At 37.8% G+C, this 23,228-nt stretch overlaps 1 protein-coding gene across 1 annotated transcript in view; it reads left to right on the top strand.

Moving 5' to 3' along the window:
• Positions 1-23,228, top strand: part of crppa (CDP-L-ribitol pyrophosphorylase A) — a 62,665-nt gene that overhangs the window by 21,394 nt on the left and 18,043 nt on the right. Inside the window, exons 6-9 of the mRNA XM_079240375.1 lie at positions 838-935; positions 9,119-9,196; positions 9,316-9,408; positions 17,576-17,707. Coding sequence (XP_079096501.1) covers positions 838-935; positions 9,119-9,196; positions 9,316-9,408; positions 17,576-17,707 — 401 coding nt within the window. The remainder of the gene's footprint in view (positions 1-837; positions 936-9,118; positions 9,197-9,315; positions 9,409-17,575; positions 17,708-23,228) is intronic.

Here is a 23,228-nt window from a genome sequence, read left to right as displayed (position 1 = left end):
ATCAATATTTTTTTATTTATTTATTTTTTTTTTTTAAATCGATAAAAATAATCCATTATAAAATATTTTGTCATCTTTATTGTTTTTTATTGATCTTTTTACTTGTCTTCTTCAGCATTATAGCAGCAAAATGATGGTCTGGCTGCTGTGTTGTTTTTTTCCTAATTGAAATTAAGAAAAATGACAAGCAAAAAATTTTTGTTCATGTCTCAATTTAAGTCGAATCGGCTATAACAATTTTTCATTTCTTTCTAGCTTATAGAAGGAGGAAGTTACTTGGGAAATTAGCACTTAAATTGATTGATTATGAGTCAAAAATCTGTTTAATGGAGAATTGATTCTGAATCAAATTGTTAGCCCAAAAATCAGAATGGAATTGAATTGTGAGTTATTGTTAGATTCACATCCCACATATTTAGACACCACCAGGCACGTCTCTAGCAGGTTTATTCTCAAAGAATAACAGCATCTTACCAACCAGATTTCCTGTCTTTCACTAAATCTATAAGGGAAATTGTTTTGTCGAGTCACATTTGTGATTTTAGATTTCCCCCCCCCCCCCCACATAATGGGCATATTTCATGTTTGTTAAATTTATTAACTACACGATTAATCACAGCTCGCATATATTACCCAACACCGCCACGTGTTGTGCATTTCCACAACTTTAATGCACCATCGCCATGTTTTTTCCATCATCACACTTTATAGTTTTAAATTTATTCATAGAGAGATAGATTTTAATAACCTTTACCAAACGTTATTTAGTTAACTCGTACTGCTTAATCTTGCTAGTTGGACAGAAGACTGGAACTAATCACGTCTCTTTTCTTTCAGAGACTCTGTCGCAGTCGGCCTGTTTCATCACTGGAGGATTGACACCTGCTGTCAGGCTAGCTGATGCCCTCCAAAAGGCCGTTGGAGCTCTAAATATGGTGTGTAACGTTACCAAAGAAGCTCACCAGTGTGTGTTCCCCCTGTCTCTCCCCCCCGTTTCCTTTTCTATACTTTATATTCTCTTGAAAAAGTCAGTGTGAGCTCCACATGGGTGGGCCAGTGGTGAGTCTTACTATCTGTGGTCAGACTTCTAATGAAACCTGTCTGGGATGTCCACACTCAAGCTTCTCCTCCTCCTCATTTTCTCCTTCCACCCTCGACCTCCCCCTCTTTCCTCCCCTGCACACAGGAGAGCAGATGGCAGTCAAATTTCCGGAGCAGTGGGAGTTTGCTTGATTAATGAACTGTTTAGTGATGAATTCTTACCTCCTCCTCCTCATCATCTTCCTCCTGTCTCAGCTCGGTTTGTCTTGACATATTCCCACTTTCCACTGTCGTTCACACCCCTCCCTTTCACATGTAATCCTGGTTTTTCGGCACGTCAGATTGCTAGTTGACTTCGGCCCATGTTGCAAACATTCGTTGTTTAATCTGTAGAATTTTTCCTCGGAGATGGAGGGAAATGGCGTCCATGTGCAAAACGGGAAAGTTTAGAAATGAAGTCTGCCTGCACATCGAGCTTCCACATGTGAAAAGCTGCACTGGCCGACATCTGCTGGGTTTCTGCTCAGTAATGTGCTCGACACAGGAGGGGCGACGTCCCTTCTTCTCCATTCATTTCCAATGGAAGCTGCGCTATGAGGTCAAAATCGCTGCCCTACTACACTTAAGCAACTGGTGACGTTTGTTCATGTGAAATTTCACCCTTTTTTACCAAGATGTGCACACGTGGGCTTGCAATGTGACAGGAAAGTTAAAAAATGTTCAACATTTGTCACCGTCACATGGCAACACAACCAATCAGGGAGGCTTTCATTGACTGAATCATCTTGGTCTGAATTTATCTGGATCAGCCTTGATGTCCACCATCAAATAGAGATATTTCCAGGCTTTTTAGTTTAGTTTTTTTTTTTTTTTTAAATAGGACAAACCAGGGTTGTCATTTGCTTTTGTACAGTAGAATCAACAGCAAGGTTTCTGTTAATTCGAGCAAAAACTCCCAAATTTCCATCCATCTGTCACGTACTGCTTTGAAAATGCCAAAATTCCCTCCAATGTCATCACCAATCAAGTTTCTTGATTAGAGATCTGAGAGTGTGATTCGCAACACCGCCGCTGTCGCTGTTGTTTGTTGCGTCCCGTATGTTGGGTTTCACCTGGATGACCTCATCCTGTCACTGTTGTTTGTGTGTGTCGAGCTCTTTAGTCAGAATAAATTGAATGTAATGAAAAGATGAGACAGTCTTTATTGTAGCATTGAGGAAACTCATGTTGCAGCAGCATCAGTTATAAGTTTTATTACACACACACTACATACAGACCAGATACAATGAGTGCATACTCAATATTGTAGAAAAATGCAAGATATACAAACTACTTGTTTGAAAATACACAAACAGCTTAAATGCTGGACACGACCAAAAAAAAAAAAACACAAATACGCTTGATGTTGGAAAATAAGAATCTACACTAGAGGCAGGAAAATTGAATCGAAAAATTGAAAATCAAGATTGTTTGCTTCACAATTTTAAAATAGATTTTTTTGTTTAAATATCTTTTTTTTTCAATTAAATAAAATTAATCCATTATAAAATTTGTCATTTTTATTGTTTTTTTTTTGTTTTTTTAAAAAATCTTTTTACTTGTCGTCTTGGGCATTATAACAGCAGACTGATGGTGTGGCTACTGTGTTCTTTTTCTAATTGAAATCAAGAAAAATGACGAGCAAAAAAAAAAAAAAAATTTATAAATATTCTTTTGTTTTTTAATCTACAAAATTTAGCAATATCAAATAATTGTGAGAATTGCAAATTAATCCGAATTGGCACCCAAAAAAATTTAAATGGAATTGAATTGGAACAAAAGCATATCGTCACAGCCCAAATCTACACGGAGACATGGTTATCTGATCCAATATCAGTAGTGAACACACATAAACTTAGATGGTTTCTAAGTTAATCACTGCACATGCAGACATTTATGTATGACATCACAACAAGGTTGTGGATCCTGGTTCTTGTTGGTTTAAAACAAAGGAAGTTAGTAAAGTTTATTTATTAGGCACATTTCACAGAGAAACTGTCACAAAGGTTTGGTCTCTGCATCTTAAACTTCAATGTAAAAAAGTTGGAGAAATTTGACCATAAATTTTATCGTAATCAACATAAAACAAACCTGGAGCAAGTTGTAGGATCAGCCTAAGTTACCACGGTGACCTAGCCTGGTTGAAATGAATGGAAAACTCTTGATCATTAGTCTCAACAAACCTTTTTTTTTTTCTTTCCTCTCCCTGTATCTCTTTCACTTTTCCTATGAGGTGTTTTCTCTTCTTTCTCTTTCTGTCTTTCATCTGTCCTCTCCGGTCCAGCAGCACAAACTCTATAATTCAAACAATAATACAAAATAAATATAGAAATAAAATAAACATTCAGAAAGTCAAGGGGATCATTATATCTATAAAGCTTCCTTGACAAAGAAAATTTGCTCAGCAGAACACAGCATCCAGACCATCATTCTGCTGCCTAAATGCTGGACAAAAAGAAAAAAAAACAAAAAACAAACCTGAGGATCTAAAAGTTGACCCAACATGGCAACACAAGCAAGAGAGGCAATCTGACGTCTTCATGAAGTTTATTTCTTCAGAAATGAGCTTTAGTTAAGGGGTTACAGACTGAATAAACCATCTCTTACACACAGTTTTTGCTTCACAAAAAATATAAAGGTTCTTGTATTGGATGACATAAAATTTCAGGGGTTTTGTATTAGGTTTTACACCCAACACTGTTGCTCCTCCTCAGAACAGAAATTCTTCTTACGATGTCTCCATGAGCAGAGAATTGTCTCCTGAATCATCCGGATCCTGATGTATGTGTGTATATATTCTCTGGGTGTAACTGTGCACAGTGGAGGGTGGCAGCAGAACATGCTGAATTTCATGTCCTGCGGTGATCCAAACACTTCACCGTCTTTTAAAGTTGCTCCAAGTCCTTCATCAGCCGGTGTCAGAGCGAGCGGATCTCGCTGTCTGGTGCTGGCCGAGGCACCGGAGACGGATTGGGGTCCGTGTCGGCCTCTTTGGATCGGCTGATTGGAGCCTTTCCCGCCTGTGCTCAGGTGCCCAGAGGGGCCGTGTTTTTCCGGCGCACCCGTTCAGAACCAGATACATCCTTCACACAGAGTTTGTGAAGAAGGAAGAATAATTAGAGGAGATGAAAGGCAGACGCAGGAGGCGGAAGATGAAAAATTACCTTTGTCCCTGTGCCATTTCATGAATCTAATACAGGGATAAGCAGTGAGTGTATGTGCAGGTGGAGGATTTGGCAGCATGTGTGCAGCAAGATGAAGACACTCTGAGCAAAAATATGATCAGGGATTCTTTCAGCAGGACGTTATTGGAGACATGCATTTAATCCACTTTAAAGCCAAGCTTAAAGAGGAAGAGGAGAGGCTGATGTAAAATGTATACAAGGAGGAATCTGTCATGTTAACTCCTGAGACTGTCACACAGCAGCATGATGCCAGTTTTAGCCTCTGGCAGCATTTCAATAACCGAGTTGCCATTAAATTTCTTCGCAAAGCGATATGTCTAAGTTTTGACAAACAGCAAATGCGATTTGTGGGTGTTTTCACTGAACAGTGTTTAGCGCGTAAGCTGCAATTCTTGTAAAATCTCGATTAGGTGATGAGATTTTTTGAGAATTGCGGCTGAATGCAAGGTAGCCGGGTGGCTTTTTTTTAAGGTTTTCTAGTTGCTACAGAGAATTTGTTAAAGCTTTTTCTAAGCTTTTCTCCCTCATTTTCTAAAATGCTAAAAATTTGTTGCTGTTTGTTCCACACTGCGCCATTTTTACCAGAAATGAACTGGTCAAGACCCTCCGTCGGTCTCCGTGTGTCTCCGTCGTGACATCATGTCCAGAGACACGCAAATGCGAAGAAAGTGTTTCCATTATACTTTTGTGATATATTTCAATATCGCAGCAACCGAAAAACCACCTCACTAAAAACTTATTAGTGATACGAGACTTTTTTCAAAATGTTGGCGTTTCCATTAGTGGTTTTTTATTGCGATATTTAGTTTTTGCATAATTCTAGATGTCATGGAAACCCACCTAATGTTTCTAAGTTACCATCTTGTTAACTGGTTTTTCCCAATGCATCATGTAGCGTGTCTATGTATCTAAAAATAGAAATAAACACGTATAAATGCATCAATCATCTAATGGTATGAAATATTTGCAGTGGGTGACCGTCTGCAGGATTTAAAGTAAAATACTTTCAGATCAAATTCCATACAGTATAAAAAAAATGTAAACAATTAAAACAAATCTAAACTGTATGAAAATGGTGAAAAGTCCTTCCTGTTGAGCAGACTCGAGTTCTCTTCTTTTTTTTTTTGCTACATAATTAAAAAACATTAGTTATTCCACTTGACTTCAGAACACAGATTAACTCAGATAAATGGATGTTTTATTGGAACAAAAAGATATGGATGAAGGTTTTTTTTTAGTTTTTTTTTTATGTCGTGTCAAATTATCTCCTCTGTGTGCTAACCCTCATCAATAACACTTTATCTTGATATATGTTCCTGTGAGTTGTCCAAAACAAAAAGTTATCAGACTCATGCATCAACTTAATGAAGTCTGTTTGTAAATGATCACCCTCAACCTGTTCATGGATTTGTCATGTGCAGCAGGCAGACAGCAGATAAAACTGAGGAGATTTAGCGCTGCATGCTTTTTTTTAAGCCTTCAGGCAGTAAATGCAACCTTTTGTTGTAGTTATTAAATAAAGTCTGTGTCCTGTTTGCTGGACAGCAATCACTGTGGACAGTTTATTATGGTACTTGTCTTATTTGATGAAATTCATAAGGAATTAGTAGAAAATAAAATAAATCACTGTGCTTGTTATGGATTACCACCTGATGCTAACTAAAATAAGCAGAACTGGTGCTTCTGTAACTGAACATAGCACTAATTAAAAGAAGTTTGTGACCATAAAAGTGCAAAATGTTAATGTCAGAAAAAAGTAAACTGTCATTTAAAACCTTCTATCTCTTGGTATTTAATCATTTTACTCAAAGTGTCATGTTTTTATCCTCTTAGAATGAGCTATTTCTGTCTGTTAACCGATCAACAGCTCTTATTTTTCCAGGCCGGACCATCACATCAATGTTGTTTTGTTTTACTGCACCATGTCAAACACTGACAACTGGATTGGCTGTTTTGGATACACACAGTGGTCTTTTAGATCAAGTCTGTGATCAACATTTACACATAAACATTTAGACATGATGCCACTGTTTTCCAAACAATGCTAAATGTGGAACAACACAATATTATAATATACCTTAAAGCATGGTCAGTGGGAATTTTAATGCATTTTATTTTCATATATACACACATTTTTTTGGCACAGTTATATCACTCCGTTACGGCTGTTACTATACCAACGTGTTAATCAACTCGATCATCTGGCTTTTTACAGGTGAATGAGAGAAACTTGCTGTATGACAGTGGTTATTTAGTATAAAAAGTGCATCAACTTATATTTTAGCATTTTAGCAAGTTTTGTAAAGATAAACATTTTTAATGCACTTTGCATTACTGTCTGGGACCATAGTATAAGCGGATTAAACTACACTGAGCTGTTCATTATATGGTTTTAATGCACTTTGCATTACTGTCTGGGACCATAGTATAAGCAGATTAAACTACACTGAGCTGTTCATTATATGGTTTTAATGCACTTTGCATTACGGTGATCTAGACTCCGTGTTGTGCATTAAAACCATGTAATGCACAGCTCCTCGTTGTGTCCAAGTATCCAAATATACTTTCTGGGTTATAGAGCGCACCTGAATATAAGTCTTCACGTAACCTTCACTCAGCATGCAGCAGCTCTATTTCCTTTTTCAACAACCAAATCTATTGCTTTTAACATCATACGCATTTCTTCATTTCTTTTCCATGACGTTGTGTGCATGAAGCGCAAAAGGATTCGTTATCCAGTAAAATCCATAGACTAGCTGCATCTTTGTTAAAAGTAATGCTAGGAGAGTATTTAGACAAATATCAAAGCTTAGCCTAAATATTACTTTGGCAAATTATGTTAAATGAATGAATATCCCCCATAAATGCAGTGAATTGCAAATGTCCTTTACAATGTTGTGGATGTACAGATTTTTTCTCATTTCAGTCTCCTCTGCACACAAATGAATTCTTCCTTTAAAAAGCTGCCAAGAGACCCATTGCAGTTCATGAGTGCATCATTTCTTGTGTAATATGCATCATGCTGTTGTTCCTCATGAGTGTTTCATGTCAGAAGGTTGCAGTCGAGCCGCTGAAGAGCTCTTGTGTGAAAGCTGTACATGCACAGCACTGGAAATGTTGCTGTTTTTCATGCTGGTTTGTAAATATTTGCCTCTTTAACACCATCGCATTAAGGCTGATGTCACAGGAAGGACTGAATGCTTGTTCCTTTGAAAAATTTTCCCTTATTTTAGTGTTTTGTCAGATAAATTATGACAGCTTTGTGTAAGGTTCTAGGGAGTTGGACCCTTTCAGCGGCCACTATGCTAGAAGCAGCGTACATCCTGGACAGATTGCCAGTCACAACTTGGGAATAACATTTCAAATTGCACTGAAGTACTTGTAATATTTTATTTTTCTATCTTCAAAATGCAACTGAATGGTTGCATTGTTACTTGTCTACCAGCAAAGCATCTCACTTTAAACATAATGTGCAGGATTTACTTATTAAATATTATTATTTGAAAAAGAAAAATGAACTCTTTCAACAAATACTGTAAGAAGTATTTTTTTTTCCTTTCCAAGCATGACTGATTACCTGCTCTGCACCTACATGTTGCAAGGCAAACAACGATTTTTCTCAGAGTTATTGAAAAGCAAAGTGACATTTAAGCTTTCATTTGTGAAGAAACCTGGAGTACAAACCCAAATACTGCTTTAACCACATTTTACCAAAAAGCTTTCCTAAAACAGTTAATGTAATAACTATCTCTTCCACTGTTGTGCAGCTACAAAGGAAATCTCCTCCTGTTGTTTTTCATCCAGATTTTAGTTTTAAAACTTGACTGGCTTAACACATTTATAATTCCCATGAGCAGGACTGCTGCGCTGAAGCTCTGGGACGTTTCTCCGGTGTCCTCGGCCTCTGCGGTTTCTTGGAGCTCCAGATCTAAACTTAAATAAACACATCTACTCTGGGGTTTCATTGCCAGCCTGGTTTAGATCATGTCAAGTTTCTTAAAGCCTTTAAATCTACATGTCAAAATGAAATGATTTTCCTCCCAAAGCCAGGAGCAGTTATATTTCAGAATCAATTAAACCCCTTAAACATATGTTTCTCATAAGCATTTCACATTTTCAATTACCTTCTGGATTTCTAATGATGCAGAACAAGCTGCACGGCCTCTGGATGTTTATTTCAGTGTTTATTTCCTGACTTTGTGATATTGCAGTACCGGGCTTGGAACTGGAGGCAAAACAGCAAAGACGTTTGAATTAACGCGGCTGACATGGGGTGCTATCTGGTTGCCTTGTGTCATGCACACGCCAAAGCCAAAAGTCAGGAGAAGAAATCAGGAGCTAAAATGTGCTTTTTCTTTTAATGAAAAAAAGCTTATACAGTTCTTGGCTGTATCTCGTCATTTGATTCAATTTTGCAGCGTAATGAAATTTAACTTGGCTTATGTCTGATTGATCTTCTCATCAGTTTTCCTGCCAGTTCAGAATTATAATATAGAATAAATTGCTCTTTTTTTTTTTTTTCTCAAATTCTCCTCATCTGTTGAAATACATTTCTCATGATGGTTAGTTGAAATAAGCTACTTGCTTTTCTACCTTTTTTTTTTTTTTTTTACCCTCTTCTCTCTAATCATGGAGTGAATAATGGCAGGAAAGCAGGTGGGTGTACTTTCACGTGAAATGATTGAAGAAGTGGCTGAAACAAAAACCAGAAGGCCCCTGATCTTTGCGCCCTGGAGTCGATCTGTCCTGTCAACTCGACCTGAAATGCATCAGGACTCTGGCACGGCAGCACCTGCCTCATATGCTATCCCAACATATATTAGATGAATATTTCAAACATCTCTGCATTACAGGAGCTGGACGTCATCCCAGACCTAACTGGAGACAACGCAAGGTATCTGTTCAAGGAGTGGAACTTCATCCAGGTTTCTGTAAGTTCCCCCTTCAAACAAGGCTTCACCGTGAAGTGAAAACATGTCCATGTAAAAAGTTAGAACCAGTTCTGGCCAGCATTTATCGGATTTGATCATGGTTTTCCTTTTGTCTGCAGATCAATCAGTTTTGCCCCTCTGAGGTGGAGGCTGTGCTTGGGGCTTTGCAGGCAACAAATCGAGGTCTTCTCCATCCCCTTGTGGTCATTTGGGTGAGTCCAGTGATGGTCCATATGACAACTTTCAGAGCCAACAATCCCACCGACACCATTGTATTTAAGTACATGAATACTGGTTAAAGTATTCAACAGTCAGGCATCTGGTAATAACCAGATGCCTGACTGTTTCCACCTCTTCCTGTAATCTGGTGTGTTTTCTTTCGTTGTCACGTGAAAGACGGATTTATAAACCGGTGAAAACGTGTTGTAAGATGTTTGAAGTTACTGTTGCAGCTCAGCAGCGGCGGACAGCAGTGATGAAAAAGAAAAAAACCCAAACATCTTGAATTTTTTAAAGTAACTTTAACTTTGTACCTTCCCTAACTTCCAAGTTTGCACCCAGAGAACCAAAACCAAAATGTTCCTATCTGATGAGGTCCGCAGAACCTGAAACACCTGCTTTTCATTCAACCACGCATTTGCCAGTTTTATTTACCCACAATATTAAGTCAGCTCTAATTTATTAAGTGCAAATGTTACAGAGACAAAGTTCATTGATTTATGTCTGATTTTCTGGCATTTCAGAAAAAGTTGTAAATCCACACACAGCAGGGTTTGTTAAAGCTAGATCCACTCGTCTCTGTCACACCAACTCTCTTCACTTTAAAAGCACATAATGGAGAAATGAAGTCAAGATTTATTGGGGTGCTTTATGTGTCTTTCACCTCAGTCCTTTACTTCAGTTTACACACAGGTTTTAACAGCTCAAATTAAATTAAATTGATCTTTTTAACCTTACCATCAAAGGTAAGTAGTAATAATGCAAATTTAAAGTGTTATGTGCATTTCAGGCTAATTTATTTTTATTTCTGAGACCAGAAGGGCTTGGATTGATGGAGTCATTGTCACAAATCTTTTTATTTACTTCAGACCGACCCTCTCCGTAGGCTGTCAGATCAGCCTGCGGGCAAAACGAGTGGGTTGTGGCTCTTCCGCATTAAGCCCCGCCTCCCGCCACTGCACTACATCAGGAGCGCGCACCGCATCTGCTTTCGCCGTCATTGTAACATCTCATAAACAGAAGGATTAGGCTAATATGAACTCAATAAAAAAAAAAACTACAATGTCAACACATAGCATACAGCCCTACATGTTGGAACCTGAATCAGACCCTGAAAACGAAGTGGAAAACAGCAACCCACAGCAACGAATGCAGCAGGATGTCTCTCTTTGGTAAACTCACCAGCCATCGTTGGAAATAACTTTATCCCACGTTTTCCACCCGCCTGATGTATTTGTACATGTCCTTGTTAACCAGTAGAAGGTAACCAATCACCGAACCTTATCAGAAGGGCTTGGACTCCTTTATTTGGTCCACTTGAAACAGGCCATGACCTGCGTTTGTAGGCGGGCCGAGTCTGATTCTTTGATCTGAATAAGAATTTGTTTGCCGCATTCACAGCTCCCCAAATGAAGCAGGCTTTCCGAACAAATGGAGTAGAATTTGGTCAAAAAGGTTGATGTGAATGTGCCCAGCATCTCCACCTCAAATCCGGGACGTCACGAGGATTTCCAAGTAGAAAAAACTCTCTAAAACTACGTGTTTTTCGTCGCCATGGAAACCGAACGGAGAGAGTGCTGGAACTCAAACTCAAACATGCGTTTAGGTGATAAAAAAACGGTGCCGTTCACATGTCTGATGAGGATTCAACACTGTAACACTGTAGAAAGCTCAGAAAACTCCAAATACCATCATAGCACCCCTTTAAACTAGACTGAGCCCGCAAGACCAGATGTAATGTAGAAATGCATCTTTAATCGTCTGTGATTTTTAAAACCTAAAAACTGTTTTTTTTTCCAACTGGACATTGTAGACCCATCATTGCCTTGCAACAACCTGAAAACCACACTTCACTTTCTTTTTTTTTTTTTCTATGCCAGGGCATCACATTACAACGTTACAGCTGTGTTTTCCTGTATGGCACATCCCACACCAGCAGCTGGATATCAACACAGTTACTATTTTAAATGTGCATCATAATTGTGCTGTTATGTTTCAAAGAAACACCAGAAGACATTATTGGAGAATGTAAAGAAAAGAATGACAGAAAGTGACAAAAAGAGTGAAGAGTCAACATCAAATTGACTTTTACCAGGAACAAAGAGCTCAGCAAAGAGGCAGAATGCTAGTTGGATGCTTTTGTTCGGATGTTCCTCTGTGTGAAAATCTGCACAGTAGTGGGGCTTAAAGCTAATTTAGTCATTTTTGAGTCATTTAGTCATTTTTGAATAGACAAAAATAATTATCTAAAGTAATCTAAAGTAACTACCTAATTAATAGTATCTCAACTTTCCTTCGTTGAGTACGCTATTAAAATTGACAATTTGTGTTTCATTCCAATTTCATTGACAATTACTTTTATTTTTCTTTAATTATTTTGCATACTTTTTTAAAATTATTTTTTATTATTTGCGTAATTTTACACTTGTTTTATCAGCTTGTTTGTCAGTATGAATATTGTATAGTTTATTAAGACATTACAAAAATACAGTTTTTATGATCATGAATGCATTAACTAATAAAACGACGAAGTAAATGTAATGTGAAGTTTCTGATTTGGTTGGATTGAATTCAATGGAATTTAAGTGAGAGTTATCAATGAGTAAGTTTAACATTGGTATGAATTAAAAAAAAAAAGGGGGGGGGAAGTTACTAACATTGATAAAATAAAACCTAGGAATAATTAAATTAAAATAATCACTCATTTTACATTTCAAACATTCCATTTCCATATGAAATAAACTTGGATAATAATTAAAAGAAAACAAAAGAATAAAATAAAGAAATAAAAACATAATTATTCCCTGGGAGAATTATTTTATTTACCCTAATGAATAATTATCAAAAATGTAATTGTCTTTGAAAATTATCTTATTAATACAAAGATTAATTTTTAATATCAATTTCACTCTTAGTCGTACAGCAGTTGCACATTACCTGTTATTTTTCAAATTTGCTTATTAATAAGACTGACTTGACCGTTTATATATATATATATAAAAAAAAAAATTATCTAAGAATCATTCATATAAAAAAATATTTCTGTAGTAACTTTTCAAACAAGCTGGTTTCTGCAGCTGAACAGCCAGCACAGTAGGACACACAGACTGTCCGTCTGTCTGTCCCTTGTGTAGCGACATATTATTCCAGGATGCCTTGAAGGTATTTCTTCAGATTCAACACTAACAGTTAGTCCACTTATGAACTGATTTAACCTTTTGCGGTCTGAGTTCATGTAAAGGTGCTTTACCAGGGAAGTCCTTGAGGAAATTCTTTTATATTTGATGCAAACACCCACTTAGATTTGAGGATGAACTGATTAAAGTTTTGGTTTCCAAGGATAAAAGGAGGTGTGATCTCATCAAGCAATATTTTTTTGGCTTTAAGTGAAGAATTCACAAGTTATTCATGACAAATTTTAAACAAATGTCTGCTATGATAAAGTGGTGACATTTAATATCCAAAAAGTCAACAGTGTTTGAATTTATTTTTTATTTTTGGCAGCAACTTCCACATTTCAAATATTGCCACAACCACAACTTCTTGTTCCGTCAGAATCCATTTATTTGACCAGATGTAAACACTTAAGCCTTTGTCTTTAAAGTCTCCACTGTGTACTTTGTGACTCAGTAAATTAAACTGCAACTTTGCTTTCTAGTAGGCAAACAGTCACAAGGGTGTGACTGGCTTCTTTTTTCTGCTTATAAAAACATCACCTTCTCTCAGGCTCCTTGATGAGCCTTTTAGCTGTATGGAAACTGCGAGTGCTTTCACATCAGGATAGTCCACTAGACTCTGTCTGGCTGGGGTCTCGGCTCAGTTGTAGGGGGTGTATTCATGCGGACAGCGATCACGTTCATGTTGCACTTTGGTCAAACCTTTTTAAACCATCAGAATAATATATCCCAATTCTCACCAAACGGCCCGCTGCACTAGTATCTAGCAAAAGAGCGGACAAGAGCCTCGTAAAGAAGAAAACTCCTTTTCTTCTACTTGCGAGTTAAACATGGAGACGAAACTATCACTGTGTCTGGGTTTTTATTTTGTCTTATGCAAGTATAATGCAGAAATACACTGCAACAATGAACGCAGTATGAGCAACAGACGAGGCAGAGGACTCTGAACGCAACTGATATGTATTTACCCACAATGCAATGCTATGCCAAACGCAGGAAGTGACTTTTTTTTTTTCCTGTAGTCCGCTTCCTGTATTTGGTCCACTTGAAACGGGCTATGACCTGCGTTTGTAGGCGGGCCGAGTCTGATTCTTTGATCTGAATAAGAATTTGTTTGCCGCATTCACAGCTCCCCAAATGAAGCAGACTTTCTGAGCAAATGGAGTAGAATTTGGTCAAAAAGGTTGATGTGAATGTGCCCAGCGTCTCCACCTCGAATCCTTCTTCAAAAAAAGACACCTTCTTCTAATCTTGATGACACTGCACTGGTATGTGAACCAATACAAACGGTGGCATTCAAAACGCTGCCTTAAATTTACTTCTAAATGTTCTGTGTTTCTGATATTCAGAACATAACTTACAAATGTCTGTGACACAACTTTTTTTTTTTTCCATTCAGAGTTAAATGACAAGAATAATCTAAGGCCTTGTTTATGCAATATTCCCAAGCAAAACTCTTAATTTTCCTCTGGGCATTGCAAAAAAAACAACAAAAAAAAACCCAACAAAAAACTGCATTTACACAACAGCGGAATGAAAACTATACCTAAAGAAGGAAAATACAAATTGGACTGGAAACAATGTAGGGTGCATGCAAGGCTTGTAATGGGTGGTAAAACTTTGCAAGAACAAGTTGCAGGAGTCCACTTCATCCTCATCAGACCTAAAGATAACTAGGTCTGATGATAGAACTTTATTAATTCCCAAAAGGAAAATCATGATGTCTGACAATTACAACAAAAACACTCTCATCCCCTTCTCGTAAATACTTACTTAAAGCTGAACAAGTAAAAAAAAAAAAAAACGAATTAATGTAATCTACATGTCTTTGCTGATGACATAAATGCACAAAAAAGAAGGTTTAGCTTCAAGATTCAGCAGCACAAACCGAACAGAGGCCCGCTGTCATTGTGCTGTTAGGAGGAAACAGGGCCTAAGTGCAACAGTTGTAAGATGACATGACAGAAGTTATTGTTGCCAAAAGATTGCAAGTTCATTGTTTTACAGATGGGATTCATTTTGTGTTTTAGGAAATTTCACTCTTGTAGGTGAACTGGTTGAGAAGCCACCCCATGTTTAGAGGCAACAGCTCCTCTCCGCAGGTTTGATTCCCAGCCTGGGGCCCTTTGCCTCATGCCATTCTCTGCACTCTCTGATCCCTCTTCCCCGATAAGCTACTGACAAATAAAGGTCACTCCAGCCCAAAAACCACTGGAAAAAAAAAACAACGTTTTACTGTCTGAACATCAGTGTGTAAACAGAACCTGACATGCATCTTTCTACTTAAATCCACAAATAGTTTTGGAGATGTGCTTTTTCATGGTGTTTCTAGACTTTTCATTTTTGACTAATCAGTTTTTCATAGAAAATTTTGTTTTTTAAAATTTTATATTGGAAACAAACTTTTTTGCAAAATAAAGGCTTTTTAGAATTTTTTTTTTAAGTGATTGTCATAGTTTTTTTCTTTTTTTAAAGTTAACCTCCTTGTATTAACAGGACATTACTTATTTTACACTTCTAATCTGACTTTGTGGTCACGTTTTATTGCACCTGAACTGAGTCTGAAAAGTTGTGGTTTACACAAACGTGACACAGCTCCTTAATTTTCTGGTTTAGTTCAACACCAAACCTTTTTTCCTCTTTTTTTGTACTGAGCCTTACTTCCTTATTTATCCCAGGCTTGATCACATGGTAGAAGGGCTTCTGAGGATTATGAGCAAATAAGTAAATAAATGAATGAAATCACTATCAGGTACCAGACTAGTGGTCCAAATACCACAAACACACGATATATCAGGATTTGAAAAGAGTCTCAGAATCTGTGACGAATCTTTTAGCAAATAAACATTACAAAAAAACCCCACTTGTTTTTAGATTGTGTTACCATTTCAGTCTTTGGTTAAACTGGGCAAAAGCAAAATAAGCAGCAGGTCTGAGGTTAAATCCATAGCCCCTCCCTAGACCAAAGTGTGATTGAGAAAGAAAGCAAATGCTGATGTCTGCCAAGCACATGGTACGAAGCTCTGATTGATTTTGGAGTTTGTGTGTGAAATTGCTAAATGAGAAACCCCCTTTAAAGGTCTGCAGATACAAATCAAGTGAAATGTAGCAATAAAAGGATAGACAGTTAACCATTTACAGAATGGAAACATGGTTAACACTATTTACACACTAAACATATGAGACAAATTAACAAATAATTACTAGCTGTTTTTAGAAGAACTCCTATTTGATTCTATAATAATCTGTAGTACAGAAGAGTTCATGCTCCTTCAAATAACTACATAATGTATAACGGCCTGTGGCTGCACAGCAGGCCCAAATCATCATCCTTCCACCACAGTGCTTAACAGTTAAGTTTGTTGTCAGATGCGCTTTCTCGACATGAACAGCTGTGCATTCAAACCAGATGTCTTCACTTTGGTCTCATCTGTCCAGACGATTGTTCCTGAAGTCTTGTGATTCATTCAGCAAAAGGCAGCTTTGCTTCTTTGTTTCTGCCATGTTGTTTTTAGGGAGGGGCTTTTTCCTGCAAGACTTCCAAAGAAGCCATACTTTTTCTAACTGTACTGTCACAATATGCTGATGGAGACCTGGAGTGTCCAAGGACCCAGATTTGCTGCAGATTCTCTGAGAGAATTGTCTGCATTCGCATTAACATAGTCCGCCAGACTTGGTCCCATTGTGGACTCGGCTCAGTTGTAGGGGCTGTATCCTTGCAGCCCAAGATTGCGTTCAAGTTGTGCTTTGGTCAAACGAGCCAAACCTTTGCATTAATATATCCCTATTCCCACCAAAGATGGTGCTGCACTAGTATTTAGCAAAAGGATGACAAGATCCTCATGAAGAAGAAAACTCTGTTTCCTTCACTTCCAATGAAGATGGAACTGTCATTGTTTTGGGTTTTTTATTTTGTGTTATGCTAGTATACCGCAGAAATAAACTGCAACAATGGACGTAGTGTGAAGAACAGACGAGGAAGAGGACTCTTAACGCGATCACTATGTATTGACCCATAATGCAATACTACACCAAATACAGGAAGTGACTGTTTTGTAGTCCATCCATCCACCGCTTATCCGGGGTCGGGTCATGTGGGCAGCAGCCTAAGCAGTGAAGCCCAGACTTCCCTATCCCCAGCAACAAGGAATATATTACTTCAAAGAATATTGGTAACTATCATAAATGTTTAACAACTTGTAAATTATCTTCCTTATGCTCCCAATTCAACAAAATTCATGACCCAAACATCCATTTATCAGGAGACTGGACTGCCTCCTTTTAAAGGCAGTCCAGACACTAAATTACTACATTATCACAACAGCACTCTTTAAAACACTTACTACACTTACTACTTGCTGATAGTCAATGTTTATGATTATTGTAATCCCATTTCAGACAAACACCACAAACTCATGTGAATGTCACAGACTTGTCAAGTTGCTGAGATGATTTTAAATCCAAAGGCCTCAAGTTGAACTTCCAGGGATAACACCAAACATTTGACTAATATTCCTCTAAAATGTAGTAATTGTCCATCCAGAGAAGACTTGTTGACACTTTTGAATTAATTCTCCGGATAAGTGCGCCTCACTGCCCCAGTTTTAATGGGATATGACAGAATAATTGGAATGAATAAATCTCACTTTAAGCGTCTGTCAGTGGTGTAGTTAACTAAAAGTAAAGATTTAAAGGAGATGACATAATAACCTGAACCAGTGTGACACAAATATGCTCACTTAATTGGAGAAAGCAAGCCGCAAAAGGCCCAAAGGACAGTCATTAAATCCTCAGATGCATCAACGTTTAAACTAAACTTGTTTACTTTCAACACAGCAGAGCTTCCCTTATCCTCCCCAAACACTGCGATAAACAGGCCTTCAGTGAGAACAGCTGCTTGAAAATGGCACCTAATAGTTTTAGTAAAAGATACTCAGTAATGGGAGTGTTTCCTTATTGTGTGTGGTGGCCTCTGTTTTGATAGGTGCTTCTGAGAAATGGAGATGAGCTGTCTATCAGCAGCAGTGCTGCAGAGCCGCCCGCCATCATGGATCTGGCCTCAACGGTGAAGCTCCAGAACGTTCTCCTCTACGGCATCCAGCTTCATCAGTCCAAAGTAAGAGCTTTGTCCTTTCTCCATCTTCTCTCATGTTTTGTTTTTTATTATTGGAGAGCACTGAGCTCCTGAGGAATGCCCCTTTAAAAAGAGGCCAAACCAAACATATTGGGAAATGTCTTGTAAGTGTCTTGTTCCAGTCTCTCCTCGGGCTTTTTTTTCACTTCAGGCCAGACTGTTGTCTTTTACTCTTTTATCACCTATCTTTTTTTATACAAGTGGGAAAGATGTGTGCCTGCTTGTGTGATTAAAAGAACAGGATGTTGACTTTTTTTTCCCTCTTCCACATGTGTGAGCTTTGTTGTTTGAGCTGAATGCCAGAGGGATGAAAAGGAGGCAGCGGTGCTGAAGGTAGAAAACTTTGTGCAGCTCGACCAACACCCCTTTGCTAAAGTTGAACTGGGTGTCATGGGAATCCTCTACGAGGCCAGCCAAGCCATGGAGTCATGAGGGTGAATGTGGTTTACCTGAAATCCATAACTTATTGCTTAGTAATTAGTGGAATTCATTTTGTTGAATTATTCGTCTCTCACTGTGAGAAATGTCAAGAATCCGGCTACCAAAGCTATCAAATCAAATCATGGTGTTTTGGCTGGATGTGTGCAGCAAACCCAAGACAAATGTTGAATATTCATGGCATTGTTGGCTTTAAATATGACATCCATCATGAGTTATGTTCACGGCTAACTGCAGCACTGTGACAGATGAGGTTTCTTGGCAGCCAAATCACTTCACAAATCAGTGGTAAAAGCCTCTATGCCTCAGGCGAGGGGGATGTTTGAGCAGGTTGGGTTTTAACACTCCTGCACAGAGGAAACAAAAAGAAAGAGATGAGTTAAAGGAGGCCGGTTTTTGTTGGGTCAGCGAGAGCATGAGGTGCATCACACTGTGACCTAAATAAAATGAGATGCTTTGTTTTATCAGCAGTGAGACGTGCAACGCGCCGCAGTCCTGCATCTGAGTTTGATTCCGCTATCAGATGTTGGACATCGTGGTTTTCCTCTGAATTATGGAGGCTAATGCTGTTAATTTGTCATCTCGTTCCACTCCTCTGAGGGAACAGAGAGAAGGGGAAGGGAGTAGATGGAGATAATGCATGTTTCACCACGATAAAATGCTTAGCCTTGTGAGATAGTGGAACAACAGAATACAACTCTATATAAATCACTCTTTTTGTTATAATGAGGATAATTCTCCCCAGATGGTCTTATTCATCACATCTGAAATTCCTGCTTCAACTTCTTCTTTCAGTGTTTCACTGTTTTTGAATAAAGCTTATCATCTTAGTTTTAATTCTTTGGCTTTCATAAATATATGACAGCAGCTGGTATTGTGCAAATAGTTAATATTTTATTTCCTGATTGGTGGAAGATGCATTTTTCTTTAATCCATTAAATCATGATAATGATCCATGGAAACCGTAAGAGTCTGTGACTGGATTTTATTTATAGTTATGTATCTGAGCGTCTGGCACACGACATGAAGCTTTTTAGGTTCCCAGAAAATGAAATTTTCAGTTTGGTGTCATCAGGGCTAACGTTGTGTTTTCCCCATGACAACAGTCTGGATTATATTTTCTGTTCTTTGTAATGAAAGGTCAGGCTTTCCTGTTGGGAGACTACATAGGTTTGTAAGGCAAGCCAGTGCAGACTGAAAATAATTAGCTGTGCTGTTGTCCGGAGCTTTGTGCATGTGCCTTTCCTGTTCGATTCACCAGTTCAGTTTTCTCTTTACATTGTGCGCTCTGTGTCCCAGTTTCAGCTGCACTGTTTGGAATCTAATAAACAATCTACTCTCTGTACCATGCATTAAAAAAATTCACCTTAATATGGGTGAGTTCTCAGAGTTTAGTGTTCTGGTTTTAGTTGTTTGCGCTCATGTCAAACGTGAGCCAAAGTCATGGAGGTCATCACTTTAGCATAAAAGAAACCTTTAACTAACCTTCTAATTTCACCTAAAACGAAAGTTATTTTTCTCCGGTGAGGTTTTGTTAGTAATATATATCTTCTTAGGTCATGAAGTAAAAGACATTTAAAATTAGACTTCATTTATTGTGTTTAACACCCATCATGGGAGATGTACAGTCATTTTACCACCACTGAGCTGTTCTTAGAGAAGTTGCCCATTTCAACTTTTCCTGCAATGGATGTCTGAAAAATGTGTTTTTAGAAATCTTTTTGAGGAATGGGGAAAAGAAAACAGTTCAATGATTAATATGCAGCTACAATATGCTTGAATAAACAGTTCAAAAACCACTTTTGTGTTTGTGGGTTAAGCGTAAAGCCAAAAAATTAATATCTTGGCTTTGCAAATCTCACAAATAAAAACCGTGTGTCTAATTTCTTTCACCCAAATGCAGCTGTAATTAAACTTGGCTCATTTATATTTCCCATCAATATCCTATAACTACTGCGTTTGTTTGAGTGAACATTCACATAGCTGAAGTAAAGCGACATACTTTAAAAGCACAAGTAACAGTAATAAAAGTTTTTAAGTTCTAAATATTTGTTTTAAACAAACGTTTAAAACTAAATTTTCAATGGAGAAATCATGTTCAATGTGACTATTTTTGCATTATTAGATAATTATTACTTGAATAACAGTGTTGTATAAAGTATGATTTAACTGTTAAAAGCTGCTTGAGGTGGAGCTCACCTTTAACTTGACTTATTGAGAGTTCATTTCTTTTTATGGCTTAATCAGCTTATTTTCTACTTAATCAAGCTGTTGATTACTCTAACATGCAATTCAGAGCTATTTAAATGCTGGTTAGCATGTAATGATGTGGGGGATATTTTTGGTGCATTTTGAGCCACTTAGTGCCAACCATGTCCATCCTTTTATGAACACAGTGTAGCATCTTCTGATCGCTACCTCCAGCAGGCTGATGCACCATGTCACAAAGCTCAAATTATCTCCAACATGACAGTGAGTTCACTATACTCCAACGGCCTCAACAGTCTCCAGATCTCAATCCAGTACAGTATTTTACAACAATATTCAATTTACTCTAACAAAATCCACTTCATGTCACTGAAATGGTTTAAAACCATTACGCTTACTAAATGAAAATGTTTTTTTTACAGAAAGAAAAAGCTGTAGATTAATTCTTACATCTTAAAAGGTTATAGATGGCTGTTGTGTTTTATGCATCGCTGGAGGTTTATTGGAGAAACCCAACAGTTGGGGGAAAAAAGCCATTTAGTTAATCGAATTATATCTTTTGTCAGTTAATAAAAAAAATAAATTAAAAAAAAGCAAGAAACACACATGGAATTATGTCTATCCCAGGGAGTTTGGGAAAATGATCCACCTCAATGACTCCTACTGATGTCTGACTGCATAAAAATGGTATTTTTCTTTTTTCTCAAATGAAGCCCGACTGTGGTTTCACATTTTTTAGAGTGGAAAAGAAACCCATTCGTTCATGCACATTGCGCCCAGCGGTGAGTTGCCATGCATGCCTCTTGGTTTTGTCAGCGGGACGAAAGTGAAATGGATTCACGGGCAATGAACAGCAGTCGCACTGAAAAGACGTGATCAAAGCGCCTTTCGAGAGTCCCTTTCCATTTGTTGTTACCTACCAAAGATACCCACAAGCCAAACATCAGGTGCAGCGTGTGAAAATCTAAAGATGTTGGCTGAGACTACTGAGACACTGGATCCTCATAAACTGACACGATGTTGTGAAAACGCTGGTGTACACTATCTGTGTCTCCTTCTGCGATAGGAAGTGTCATAGGATCCCTTCATACACAGGGTCCGAGTGACTTGTCATCCTCTGAAAAGGGAGTTGTCACCCTGATATATGGGTGTTGTAATCCCTGCAGTGAGAGCCCTGATGTTTACCCAACCCCATATTTCCTCCTCCTCAAAGAGCCCGGACCTGGAACTCTAAACCTGAAAGGAGATTAGCCGGCCACGAAGAAAAGGGAGGAGGAAAAGAAGAGGACTCTACAGGCCTATTCTCCTCGACCTGTTCAGATCTGAGTCTGAAAGGCAGACAGGTGAAACTATACACGACCCAGTGAAGACGCTGCTGTGACACTCGTAGAGTTGTACCCTCATTAGGGTCAACAAAGACCAGTGAAGACTATCACTTCTCCTGACTCTTACAGCAATGATCCTTTGGTTGAATATCGGAGCAATCTCTTGGCTCCCATTTGGCCGAAGTTTTTTTTGTTGTGCGGGTTTTAGAGCTATCTATAGGTTGGTTTTTAATTATTTTAATATAATTTATGATTTTATTGTGAAAATAAAAACAGGAGTGGAAGCTAATTGATGACTCAGTAAAACTGATGTGCTCAAGTACTGAACTCCCATGAAATTTAGATGGTCAGTATTGCTCTAATGTTACATCTGTCCATGAATGCTTTGTGGCTTCAACTTTTTCGTAAAGCTAAGCTTAACAATTGATGTTGTATGCTGTAACAAAATAGCAATTCACAAATTAGCATCTGTATGGATTAGAGACTAATGCATGACTAATTAATTAGTCGAAATGGCACATAAATTGATGACTTTGTTTAAAAGTTGACTGCTTTTGTTTGGATGAGACTTCTCGTTGCACAGAGACGTGGTGCTGTTTACAACGCTGAAAAGCGTGGCCCCTTTAAGAATAATTAAGCTGGAGAGAGAAAAAGAGGTACATAGCATAGGTCTAAATCAAAACCGGGGGACGTTATAGCAGAGAAAGTTAGCTGTGAAAAACTGCCTGTTTAGCTGTGAATTTTTTTGCTCCAAGATTTAGCAATAAACACCGCACAGCTCTTCTAGTTCCAGCAGAGTCCCATGTCTGCTTACCCTTCTGGGTAAAATCAACGGAGTTAGCTGCTGCTTCAGCCCACCTTTGCCTCCCAATGTCTTTTTGGAGGTGGAAAGTTTAACAGCTGTTTGTTGGAGTTTTTACTGATAGTAGAGGCAGCAGACTGGACCAGAACTGTTTCTGTAGGAGCAAAAAGACTGGATAAAAAGACGAGGATCATAACTGGTTTTGATGTTGCTAAAATGCTACCACTCATGTTTAGCTCACCTGGCATACCAAAATTTTAAGCGTGCTTTTTACTTGTTCACTTTATAATCTAAAAAGTACTTAAAGGTGGAGTATGTAAGATTTTCAATATTTTTCAAAATAAATTAACTAATAAAATAACTACAATCATAATTAGATAGTTTTTTGAACATGTAGCTTCCAGTCTGTCCATATTTGATGCGTTATTAAATTACAAGTTTGATTAATGACAAATGACAAAAAGCACTTTTTTTTTTTACTGGTAGGCAAACATTTAAGAAGGGTCTTTGTCATTAATTAAACTTGTATTTTAATAACACATCAAATATGGACAGACTGGAACCTACATGTTTAAAAAAAACTAATTATGATTTTTTTAGTTAATTTATTTTGAAAATATTGAAAATCTTACATACTCCACCTTTAAAGCTTAAATGTAATGGAGGATCATTACAATGATTCATAACAATAGGAGCAAATGTATTCATACTGCCCGTTTTACTGTAAAGT

This window comes from Telmatherina bonti (assembly GCF_933228915.1).
Source record: "Telmatherina bonti genome assembly, chromosome: 5".
Taxonomy (NCBI): domain Eukaryota; kingdom Metazoa; phylum Chordata; class Actinopteri; order Atheriniformes; family Telmatherinidae; genus Telmatherina; species Telmatherina bonti.
This window is presented reverse-complemented; position numbering and strand designations above follow the sequence as displayed.